Raw genomic sequence first — 12,331 nt, 5'->3', positions numbered from 1 at the left:
AAACTTGGGGGGGACATCGCGGCTCGGCACAGACCGGAGCTGAGCCGCCGGGCGGCCCGAAGGAAGGAGGGAGGGAGGTGGGAGGGAGGGGAGAAGGAGCGCAGCCCCCTCCCGGTCCTCCCCTCGCCTCTCCCCGCCACCGAGCGCGGCCGAGGGGCGTGGAGGGGCGGCCCCGGCCGGCAGTGGGCGCGGGCAGGGCGGTGCGCGGCGCTGGGCCCCCGCGGCGCGGCGCGGCTCGGCTCGGCGGAGCTCCGCCAGCGGGGCTCGGCGTGCCCGGCCCGGCAGCCGCCGGGGATGCAGGGGGAGCTGGCCGCGGCGCCGCGCCAGGTAAGGGCTGCGGGAGCGGTGCCCCGCGGCACGGCGCGGCTCCACTCGAGGCCCTTCGCCGGCAGACAACTTCGCCGCGCCGAGCGAGGGCGGTGGGATCGCCGCCGTCCCGCGGCCGGGCGGAGGGAAAGGACTGCGGCGGAGCTCGGAGAGCGGGGGGTCGGAGCTGCGCGGGTCCCGGCGCCGCGAGAAGGGAGGGGGGATGCGGCTGCGTGGGGCGAGGGTCGCGCCTCGGGGAAAGGAGCTGCCCGGGCCCCGCAGGGGGATGCTCGCGGGCAGCGGAGTGTTCAGTGGGAGCGTCATCGGAGCGGGATGAATCCGGGCGGCCGCATCCTCGGGAGGAGCGATGCAGTTGAGCGGATGAGAGATAAACAGGCGCAGGTGGATGCTGCGATAAGAAAACTCCGGGACCGACTCGGGAAGCGAATAATTAACTGGGAAGGCGAACACCGAGTACTGGGAAGAGGGGAAAAAAAGAAACCCCAGCGGCAAGCTCCGCGATTTCAGCTCTGCCCCGAGCGGGCAGCGACCTGCGGGGCGCGCTCGGTGCGAACGATCTCTCGGTCCCTCGGAAACGTGGTCGGGATGGGGACCGGGGACGTGGGAGGAGCGAGCGGTTCCGAGCGCGGCGCCCCGAGCCCTGTCCTTCGCCAAGAGCCGAGGGAGAGGCGGTGCACGTGGAGAGCGGAGCGAGCCCCGGGGGGAGCGCGGAGTGCGGCGGTGCCGAGCGCTCGCTGCCGCCCGCCGGGATCCCTCTGCCGCGGTCCCACCGCCGGGCACTGAGCCGTGCTTCTGCCCAGGGTGGGTGGGCTGCGGGCGCGTGCAGAGACGCGGACGAGACTAAGCCGCCCCGACCGCGTGGGATGCCGCCCCGCAGCCCGCCTCAACGTGTCCCGTCGCGGGGAGCGGTCGGGGGACACCGGGCGCGATGGAGGATGCCCGGCCGAGAGTTATTCTGCAGTGCTGCGGCTCTTCGTGTCCGGATGGAGGGATCGCGGCCGCGGCGGCCGCGTTCGGGGGCTGCACGGAGGAGTGCCGCGCCCGGAACGCTCCTCTTTGTAGTAGCGGTGCCGCGAGCCCCGCGGTTCCCGTTCCCGGAGAGCGACGGGGACCCGCTCCCTGCGGAGCCCGCTGCAGTGCTGCCCGCCGTGTGCTGCGGCAGCGCCGGTGCCGGGAGAGCTTCTTTTCCCTCACCTCGTCCCACGTCCCCCTCCGCGCCGCCGGGAGCGCGTCCGGGCGACCGCGCCCCGCTCCCCGCCCTCCTCGGCCCCACGGGCGTCTGCCGCTCTCGGTTGCGGTGTCCAGCTGGTCCCAAAGTCCTGAGTCACTGCGCGGTTTCCATGGAAACAAGCGGTGATGGGATCGGGGGGTAGAGGGTGCTGGCTGCGGGATCGGGGTGCGCCCGGCACCGCTGTCCCAGAGCCCCGCACCTCCCGTCGGGGAATAGGAACGGGGATGGGAGAGCGGGAGCCGTCCTCCCGCAGCACGGGAGTTGGGGTTCTACGTGAAGGGTGCAGTGTGGCTGGCCAGCACTAGAGAGCAGGAAAGAGGTCCCGCTTGGCAGCTTCCACTCAGAAGATGGCACATCTTGGACCTCTCGAATAGGCAGTCCTGGAAACATAAAGAAGCGTCAGAAAAAGTGTCAGTTTGGAGGCTCAAGAGAAGGTTTGGAGAACCTTTGGTAGCCTCCAAGCCTGCACTTTTTCTGAAGAATATTCCACATCCCTGGAAGTCTGTGCGGTCAGTGGTGTGGTTGACGGGCTGGGGCTTGATGTAGTTCTCCAAGAAGTAGAGGTCACAGTCGTACAGGCTGCGCAGCAGATCACGGCTGGCCCCCAGCATCACCCGCCGGTCCGTCGTGCTCTTGCTCTGCGTCAGCTTTGGGATCAGCGTGTACTGCACGTGGTAGAGGGGCTCGAATAAATAGAAGACGTCGAAATGCTGATTGCCAGCAGGAGCAGGGAGGTGATCATCCCCCTGTACTCAGCTCTGGTAAGGCCGCACCTCGAATACTGTGTTCAGTTTTGGGCACCTCACTACAAGAAGGACATTGAGGCCCTGAAGCGTGTTCAGAGAAGGGCAACAAAACTGGTGAGGGGCCTGGAGCACAAGTCTTATGAGGAGCGGCTGAGGGAGCTGGGATTGTTTAGTCTGGAGAAGAGGAGGCTCAGAGGAGACCTTATTGCACTCTACCACTTCCTGAAGGGAGGTTGTGGTGAGGAGGGGGTGGGCCTCTTCTCCCTGATAAATAACGACAGGACGAGAGGGAATGGCCACAAGTTGCGCCGGGGAAGATTTAGATTAGACCTGAGGAAACATTTTTTTTCTGAAAGAGTGGTCAGGCACTGGAATGGCCTGCCTAGGGAGGTGGTTGAGGCACCATCCCTAGCGTTGTTCAAGAAGCGTTTAGATGAGGTGCTAAGGGATTTGATTTAGTAGTTGGGTAGGGATAGTGATAGGAGGATGGTTGGACTAGATGATCTTGTAGGTCCTTTCCAACCTTATGAACCTATGAAGTCCTGGCTGGGAGCATCTCTGGAGGTGTGCCAGCCTCTTGCTGTTGTCCTCTCCTCCGAAACAGGCTCTGCAGCGTGTGGCTGGCATCCATGTGGTTAGACCCGCTACTGGCAGTGTGGGAGGGTGTTTGCTGGTAGTAGGAACGCTCAGGCCCTCCATGCTGGTCCTTGCTCACCCTGTGCCTTCTCTGTTGGATTGCAGATACCTAGACGACCTGTGAAGAAGCCCCATGAAGGTGACCAGCCATGCAATGTTCCTGGAAGGCTGTCCTCCTACTAGCCTTGGCATCCATTGCAATCCAGTACACAGCGATCCGCACCTTCACCGCCAAATCCTTCCACAGCTGCCCCATCCCCGTGAACTGCAGCCTGAGCCAGGATGCTGACGCGGCCGAGCGGCTGTGTGATGAGAGCCCCACTTTCGCCTACAACCTCTCCACCAGGAAGACACACGTCCTCATCCTCGCCACCACCCGCAGTGGCTCCTCGTTTGTGGGTCAGCTCTTTAACCAGCATTTTGACGTCTTCTATTTATTCGAGCCCCTCTACCACGTGCAGTACACGCTGATCCCAAAGCTGACGCAGAGCAAGAGCACGACGGACCGGCGGGTGATGCTGGGGGCCAGCCGTGATCTGCTGCGCAGCCTGTACGACTGTGACCTCTACTTCTTGGAGAACTACATCAAGCCCCAGCCCGTCAACCACACCACTGACCGCCTCTTCCGCAGGGGAGCCAGCAAGGCCCTGTGCTCGCCGCCCGTCTGCGAGGCCCTGGGCGCCACTGATCTCCACCTGGAGGAAGGAGACTGCGTGAAGAAGTGTGGCACTCTGAACCTGACGCTGGCCACCGAGTCGTGCAGGGAGCACGGGCACGTGGCCATCAAAACCGTGCGGGTGCCCGAAGTGAGTGACCTGCGGGCATTGGTGGAAGACCCGCGGCTGAACCTGAAGGTGATCCAGCTGGTGAGAGACCCGCGGGGCATCTTGGCGTCCCGCAGCGAGACCTTCAGGGACACCTACCGGCTCTGGAGGATCTGGGATGGCACCGGCAGGAAGCCCTACAACCTGGACGTCACCCAGCTCACCACGGTGTGCGAGGACTTCTGGAACTCCGTTTCCACCGGCCTCAACAGGCCACCGTGGCTCAAGGGCAAGTACATGCTGGTGCGGTACGAAGACCTGGCCAGGAACCCCATGAAAAAGACCGAGGAGATCTACGATTTCCTGGGCATCCCCATGGATGGCAACGTGGAGCGCTGGATACAGAACAACACGCGAGGGGACCGCTCCTCATCCAAGCACAAGTATGGGACGGTGCGCAACTCGGCGGCCACGGCGGAGAAGTGGCGCTTCCGTCTGTCCTATGAGATCGTGGCGTTCACCCAGCGCGCCTGCCAGCAGGTGCTGGCACAGCTCGGCTACCGGGCCGCCCGCTCCGAGGAAGAGCTGAAGAACCTCTCCATCAGCCTGGTGGAGGAGAGAGACTTCCTGCCCTTCTCCTAAGGCTGGGCCCCATTTTTGATACGGACCGTCTCAAACTGTTGCCTTAGTTTGTTTTCTTTTGTTTGGTTTCCCCCCCGGCCCTCTTTCTCGTCGTCTTCTCTCCAAAATTTGCACTAAATCTTGAGTGGGAATCTCAGAGGAGTCCAGGGGAAGCGATTCTTGCCTCTCAACACGTTTCGGACGCATGAGGAATGGGGTCTCTCCAAGCAAGAGCTAGAACTGTGGATGGGTAACAATGTTTACAAAACACACAAAATGTATAAAGCAACCTTCAAGCTTTCCAAACCGAAGGGTACCTGGGGTACTGTACTTTTGCACTGTTTACTTTTACAATGTAAGAGGTAAATATAAATATAATTTATGAATGGCGTCGTCCCCTCCAGAATAACCCCCTTGCCCCCGATGAGCAGGTCAGACTGGAAGCTGAACGCGGAGCAACCTCCTTGTCTCAGATCTCAGTTCAATATGTCTGCTGGGATCATGTTATGGGGCTGAGCAGGCAATCAGCTGCTCCTATGTGGTTGTTTGGTAACACCTGTGATATTTCCTTGTGCCAAAATCCCACAACAGGGGAAGGAAAAGAAAAAAAAAAAAAAAAAAGAAGAAAGTGATTGGGTGGTTTGGTAGAAGCCCAACATAAATGCTTTATTTCTGTGTTTTCTGTAAATAAAAAGTGCAATAAAACTGACCTGGAGGTGAACTTGGACTGAAAGACCTCGGTAACTGCTGTGGATGGATGTGCCCACAGGTGATGGCTGATGTCTGCAGATCCACCTGGCTCCCAGTGCAGTGGTGTCAGGTCAGGCTGGACACCAGCACATCCCCACAAGGATGGCGGCCACCTCATTCAGCACCTGCATGTTAGCATCTGAAGTGTGTAGCAATGCAAGCAGTTAAGCCAGAAGTGAGAACCTGTGGTTATTTCCAGGCGTGATAGCTTGCTGGTGTGCTTGGCAGCAGAGACCCACAGCCCCAGCACGGCCCCTTCAACCTGTCCCCCACAGTGCCCCATGCCACACCCAGTGCACAAGTATTAGCATGCCCTACCCCAGAGGACAGAGAGAAGTGCTCCAAGTTCAGATCATTGAACAGCCAGAATAAGAACAAGCAATCAAGAAGATTCTCCTGGAAATACACGAGGTCTCCTTTGGTAGCTGGTGGCAGAGGCAGGAACCGCATACTCCAGGCACCCTGCGTCCCAGAGGTTGAACAAGGTAGTGGGGCATATGTGATGCTCCAAGGCTGCAGAGCACCCAGAGCCTGACACAAGATACCTGCCTGTTCAAACCTTGCTTGCTGACCTCTTCTCCCCTTTTTGAAGACCTCTGGAGGAACTGGTGCAGCTGCAACACAAGGTCAGCTTGTTAGGGCCACGTAGCAAATTGGCTTAACTTGGCAAACCTGCTTGAGTCGGGCAGGGGTGGGGAAACGGTGAGTAGTGGTGGTCAGTGTGATGGCTCTCCTCAATGACGTGTGCCACCTGCAAGGTGACGTGACCTGCTCTAGCTCTGTGAGCAGAACTGGGGCACAGCATGCTTTGCAATGGATGCTTGCTGCATCCACTGCCCCTGGCAGGTCTGGGGGGCAGCTTTGGGGAGAGCTCCACCACCCCAGGCACTTTCTCCTTCATTCTTCACCACTAGTGAAGCATCAACCAAATAAATGGCTTGATTGCCCTATTATTAGCTACTAAATTAATCCTTTTGTCAGCACTTAACAAATGCTGAGCTGTTGGCTCCCAGCCTTACCCAAGTAAAAGGGACACAGGCTGCAGAGCTGCCAACTTCCTCCTCCCTCGGCAGTCCCAGAGCTCGGTGGCTCCTCCACTGTGCTGCCATCGTCCCTGCTCAAGGGCTGCATGTTGCCAGGAGCATGGGGCAGTTCTGCTATGGGAAGTACCTGTGCAGTGGGTGAAGTGGAACAGGGTGACAGGCTGTTCCCATCCAGCACTGATGCTGCCTGCCAGTGAACCAGCGTGTGGGTCTGGTTGCTCCACGAGGCTCCTCACAGCTGTACAGAGGGAAGCAAAACTTCCCTGGGCTGTCAAAACAAGAGGCTGCTGCAGGGGTTGGAGGCTTCTCTCTTCCTCAGCCAGGAGAAGTGGCTGTGCAAATCTGCATCAAGAAACAGCATCTGTAGAGGCAAATTCTTCCATCTTTGTCTGCTGAGATTCCACTTTTGGGGCAGCTTGCCTTTCCCTGGCACCAAAGTCCTCATCTGCACTGGTCTTTAAACCAAAACAAGAAATGGAGTCTAAAAAGTCTTCTCCGAACTGCTCTTGCCATTCCAATCAGGAAACCTGCTTGCAGCAAAATGGCTTTTGAATCACAGTTGAAAGTCGTGTCCCAGTTTAAGCGGGGACTGAGCCTCAGCCCTGCTTGGTGCCTCATTTAGAGCCCTTAGGGGAGAGATCTGATTTCCCCAGGAATCTCTAACATCTTCACTCAACTGCGCTTCCTTTGCTTGTTTTCCCTCACTGGAAACAAGAAACGGCGCGACAAAGATTTTTATCCTCAAATTTTACTGTAATTAAAATACAGAGATGCAGAATATTCCCAGAAACACACTGCAAAACAAACCAAGCAAACAAATTCAGTAGGAAACCAATTACAGACAATGAAATGATAAAGAACAAAAGTGTCCTCTGGAGCCTGATGCCATGCATGGGACTGCGCGGCCGCAGCAACGGTGCCGGGTTAGCAAAGGGCTCCTTGGCTCCTTGGAGGAGCAGAGATGGGCCCCACGTCTGTCCTGGCAGCTCTGCAGCTCTCTCCATCCATCTCCACATTTATGCTCGTGCTGTTATTTTCACCAGGATGACTTTGCAATGGAGATACAGGAATGACCCACCCACAGGAACAAGAGCCAAAAAGAGAACCCAGAGGGAAAGAAGTGGGTTAAGATTTTCCAGACATGAACACAAGCAGACAGAAAAGGGTGGAAGACATGCACTCCTCTCCCAGCCAGGGCAGCCATGGGAGGAGTCACCCTCCCTGCCCTCCCAGCCAATGTGAGTGGGGATGTGTAACGGAGGTCTCTGGGGAGCTTTGGAGAGCTCTGCACCAAGGGCAAGACAGAAAGCAAAGGGAGGGAAAAAAAGGTGAACACTAACAGGATGAGCAAGGGAAAAAGGAGGAAAGCAAGTGCTCATGGGCTCTCCTCTGAGCCATGGCAAGCCCCTCAGGCAGGGGAATGCCCAGCTGCACTGGGGTACTGAGCTGTGTGTAGAACTGCAGCCTGGCCCTGTGGTATGGGGCTCCTGGCAAATGCCTGGGGGAGATGTGGGAGTGAAGAGGGGCTGACCTGGTGCCTGGACCCTCTATTGGGCACACTGATCCAATAAAATGGAAACAACCCCATCAACATCACTGCTGTGGAAGCAGGTCCCCCGCCAGGAGCAGAACAACACCACACCCCAAAACTCATATTCTTCCACACTCCTCTTCCCTAGGGCACTATCTTACGTTCATCCTCTGATTCAGAGCCTGTCCTAACACCCTCTGTGCTCCTCCCTTTCTTGCTCTCTCATTCTTCCTCTCCTAACACTAGGACCCTCATCTATCTTGAATGAGCTTCCTCCACCCCTCTGACTACCTTCATGCTGTCCCCCTTGAACCAAGTCCCCCCAGCTGGTATCAAGCAAAATGTAGTTCTTAGCCTCTTCCTCACAGGGGCTGTGTGAGAAGTGGCCTGGGTGGGCTCTGGTCTGGCTGAAGTCTCTGTAGGAGGGGAGGAGAAAAGCAGTTCCTAGCAGCTCTCCTATCCCAATCTGATCCCACCATCGTGCCACTGACACTGCCAGGAGGCACCTTTGTGCTTACAGTGATGAATACCATACACTGTTTCCTTCTGCTCTGGCACAGAGAATGCCCAGAAGAGCAGCTCAGGGCTGAGTCACTTGGATCAAGCAAGCAGACCTAGTGCACCAACAGCCGTACCTCCACAGGCCTTCCTCTGCGCCCTGAGTGTTTATGTATTCCTGAACACTCATTAAGCAGCAGGAGCCCCTGGTTTTTGAGTAGATTTAATCTTCTGTCCCCAGCTGCTAGTTTTCCCTTTTTTGCTATTTATGGTGCATGAGCTCTCCATTAGCTGGGCTCAAAGGACGGTGGTTTGTGCTGGGAGTTCCCCTCACATGTCTCCTTCCCTTCTCCAGGCCATCCCTCAAATGGGGACAAATGGGGAACTTCATTTACTGCAGGCACTCACCAAAAAGCAGAACTACAAAGATGGAAAACCCTTAGGTCCTGTATGGCCCTTCTCCATCCGCCTTTATCACATTTCCCACACCTGTGGACAATAGCTCAAGAAGGACCTAATGTCTCCCCCATAAGAACAGGTCTGTATGGGCTATGTTCACCAGAGCGTGATGAGCTCTGGGCATCATCTGCCCAGAGGTGGCTAGTGATGTGAAGCTCTTTCACAGCATCTTCTCCTGCCTAAAGCCTTGGAGAGGTAGTGAGAAGGAGTCCCAGTGGGTAAGAAACTGTGTCTTTCCAAGAGGGCTGGTGACAGCACAGCTAGTTATGCACAAGCAGCTTTTAGCTTTGGGGGCTAGAGATGGATTCAGAAGCAGTCTGCGATTTGGAATAAGAAATGAGACACACTGAGAGAAAGCGGTGAGCAGAGATCCATGCAGTGCAAACTGCCCTCCCGCTTTGCAGGGCGTTCACTACAAAGGAAGAACAGAAAAGGTTTCTTCTGGCCTTGCTCACTGCCACGAGCATCCCAGCAAAGTGCAGACACACAAGACCTGATCTTTCTGTGAAGCCGCTGCCAACAGAGACAGAACCAACACATCTGGGTCAACTTGGCCTTCACAAGAACAAAGGAGACAAGGAGAGGAAATGCAAACTCATACTGAATGCTGTTTCCTCTTCAGAAACAAAGATGTAGGTTAAACCACTCTCATGCTATCCAAAGTAAAACAGTGTGGAGATCAGGAAGCTCTTCCCACTGCAAACGGCAGGTCCACTGCCCAGCAAGGGACACAGGGAGAGACTAACACCAGCACGATGAGCATGGGGACACAGTGACTTATGGCAGGCCTCAAATGTGGGCTGAATAAAGGTCAGAATCAGAACGGCTTCACAAGCCCGAGAACATTCAGGCAGGATGGGGAGGGGACGACTTGTACTTAAATATTCCCTGATGTTTGAGGCCTAGGCAGCCAGGAAATGCAATGAGCCTGCACAGGAAATGAAAACCAAGGAAGTTGGCTTCGATGTCCAAAGATAGGGCAGAAAGTAAACAGACGGAATAGACAGGAGAAAGGAGATTGTTCACATTCCTTTGGTTTCAGTAAACTAAGTTGTTGGGCCACAGAGAGGACATCTTCCTCTAAACTGTGATTATTGTGACAAGAACCCTATACGAACCTATATGCCAGAAGTGCCAAAGATGATGATGTGAACTCCTCCACGGCAGTGGCACGGTTTTGCTCACCTGGCTGAAAACATGCCTGTGGGTTGCTACATACACACACGCTAACACATATGCATATCTATAAAACACAGCACAAACACTGCTTCACTTGCCTACGCATCCAACAGCTAACAACCTAGGCTACTAACCTGCCAAAGCCAGGGAAAGCAGAGTTAATCTTGGAACCTGCAGCTTTCCTCATCCCGAGAATCGCAGGGGGCCGTGGAGTGTGAGCGTGTGCACGTGCGTGAGTGCGTGTGAGTGCACGATGTCACCGACCCCCGAGCATTATGGGCCAGATTGAGGATGGCTGTCTCTCCCAGATGGATGCAGGTGTCTGGGTTTCTGCGGCACTGAGAGTTTGGGTGGGCTTTTAGTGCAATACAGTGGTTCAGAGGAGCTGGGCTGGAGCTCCTTAGGGATACGTTCCTCAAAGCAGTGCGTCCCACTCCCAGCCAGGCACTGCTCCCAGGGGGCTGGGCAAGGCTCCCAGCCTCCTCTCCCTCCCTGGAGCAGAACTTGGGCGGCATTTGGGAACACTCTTGCTTGTGGTTACCGGTGACATCTGTGGAGTGAGTGTGGCCTAGAGCCAGAGTGCCCCTTTAGCAGACAGGGATACTGCAAGGACTTCAAGGGTCAAACACAAGGGCTGGTTTGTGTCTCTGCAGTAAGGGCACCCCTCATCTCTCACCAGTGGGGCATCCACTACCTGTGCAGTAACATCACAGATGCCTGGCAGATGCCACTGGCAGCTCATTCCCCCAGTGGGAACATACAGCAGATTTCATCCTCCTGCCTCCCACCAAGGAAATCCATGCAGAAGTTGATGGCCTGGGACATATGCTTCTATGTGGCATCATAACTGGAGCTGCTCTGTTGAGACTGAGGGTTCCTTCTCCAAAAGGTGCAATTCAGCCAGGGAGTGAGTGATTGGGAGCAGCTTGTGGGTGGGCCCTGCAAAGAAAATGTAAGAGATGCAGGGCAGGAGGGAGGTTTCCTCCTCTTATCAGTGACTCTCCTTTGTGTCAGTTGGACTTTCTTCCACCGTTCTCCCCCAGGCAGACCCCCAAGCACACCTCCCAGGGCTGAGGGAAGTGTTGCTTCAAAGGCTGTCTTCCCTGATGAAGCTCAATTCAACTACACAACCAACACCTCAAGACAGGCGTAATTCTCCCTCTCCCCTTTGTTCCCAGCTCCAGGAAGATGGAGCCTCTCCCACCCCTCTATGCTTACAAGAGGAAGAAGGGAGGAAGGAAACCACATGACAGACAGTGCCTTTGAAGTCTTCGGAGCAGAGATGGTTCCCAGTAGGTGATAGGAGTGAAAGGCATAGACAGTGGCTCTGGGAGCCCTGAGCCAAGCAGGTGATGCTGAGCAGGCTGCAGCCGGAGTCTGCTCAGGTGCTTGACCCTCCCTGAAGCGGCTGGTTCCGACTCAACGAGGTGCTGTGTGGGGGAGAGTATGGGCAGGTCGAACTTTCAGAAAGGAGCCACGATGGGGATTAGTCAGCCTTGTCCTTCTTCTTTGCGGTGAAAGGGACTTTGCCAGCGACCACGCTGCCCACAGCTCCAACGCCGCCGGTCACGGCCGAGACGCTGCCCTTCACCAGTCCAACGCCAGCAGCAGGGACGCTGGTCACAGCCGTCTTGGTGAGCTCCAGGCTCTTGCTGCCCACCCAGGCGACTCCTCCCAGTGTGGCCCCCACCGCTCCCCGGGTGATGCTGAATAGGCCGCCCGTCACTCTCCAGATCACTCCTGCCTGCTGCTGAGGATGGTCCTTGCTGGTATCTGCAGGACAGAGAGAGGGAGAGTCAGTGGGGTGGGGCTGAGGGCCTTCTCCCCACGCAGCGCTCCCTACCACGGCCCCACTCCCACGTGCAACTCAATGCAAGTGCCACTGACAGGAGATGCAATCCCGTCCCCCGCACGTTGACTAACAGCAGTAAATCGCAGCCAGCACAGGAGCACGGGCTGCTGATAGCAGTGGATGATGTTGGTGTGGCCGCAGGCCCTCAGAAGCAGCTGTTCGGAGGCAGCCCTGCACACATGTCAGATGAGGGACTGAGGTGCAACACACACCTATCTGCTGGAGCTGTAATTGAGCTCGTGCAGATAGCAAACTGCAGTAAAGATACAGTGACACGGACATCACCTCAGGTTGTACAAGCCCTCCAGAGAGCTCAGCGCCGTATTTAATAGTGTTAAGACTGTTAAGCTTAAGTTGATACGCTCTGTCATGTTGTCTACCTGTGCCAGCTGGAAGAAGGCCAGCACGCTGTGCCCACCCAAGCTGCCATCGCACCTGCCCACAGCCCCGCAGACATAGCATTCGCAGCTCGCCAGCTCCCAAGAAGGGGCTCACTCCGTGCTGCTGTGGGGGGATCTGGGCCTGGCAGCCCTCCTGGCAGCCCCCGCACAGCCCTCCCCACTGCCTCAGCTGACAGTGCTGTGCCAAGCAAAGGAGGAGCTGCTCTTTTTGTGGGACGAGATATTTTGGAGTCTGCTTTCTGATTCACTGCCAGTTCCGTACAGGAGATGAGTTACTAATAATTGCAGAAATA

The 12,331-nt window shown here is 56.6% G+C and overlaps 2 protein-coding genes across 2 annotated transcripts in view; one reads left to right on the top strand and one right to left on the bottom strand.

The window, feature by feature from the left end:
- Positions 1-232: 232 nt before the first annotated feature.
- CHST1 (carbohydrate sulfotransferase 1) lies at positions 233-5,071 on the top strand. The gene is made up of 2 exons (XM_065754811.1): positions 233-327; positions 3,046-5,071. Exon 2 carries the CDS (start codon positions 3,090-3,092, stop codon positions 4,344-4,346), a length of 1,257 nt encoding a protein of 418 aa, XP_065610883.1. The 5' UTR covers positions 233-327; positions 3,046-3,089; the 3' UTR covers positions 4,347-5,071.
- A 3,662-nt stretch (positions 5,072-8,733) lies between these two features.
- Positions 8,734-12,331, bottom strand: part of LOC136060386 (transmembrane protein 263-like) — a 183,924-nt gene continuing 180,326 nt past the window's right edge. The window contains exon 3 of the mRNA XM_065754866.1: positions 8,734-11,558. Coding sequence (XP_065610938.1) covers positions 11,272-11,558 — 287 coding nt within the window. The 3' untranslated portion in view covers positions 8,734-11,271. The remainder of the gene's footprint in view (positions 11,559-12,331) is intronic.

The sequence above is a fragment of the Cyrtonyx montezumae genome, unplaced genomic scaffold, assembly GCF_038088225.1.
Source record: "Cyrtonyx montezumae isolate F1298 unplaced genomic scaffold, pur_monq_1.0 scaffold_10, whole genome shotgun sequence".
In the NCBI taxonomy this organism is placed as follows: domain Eukaryota; kingdom Metazoa; phylum Chordata; class Aves; order Galliformes; family Odontophoridae; genus Cyrtonyx; species Cyrtonyx montezumae.
The sequence above is the reverse complement of the archived record's forward strand: the minus strand, read 5'-3'. Positions and strand labels throughout refer to the sequence as shown.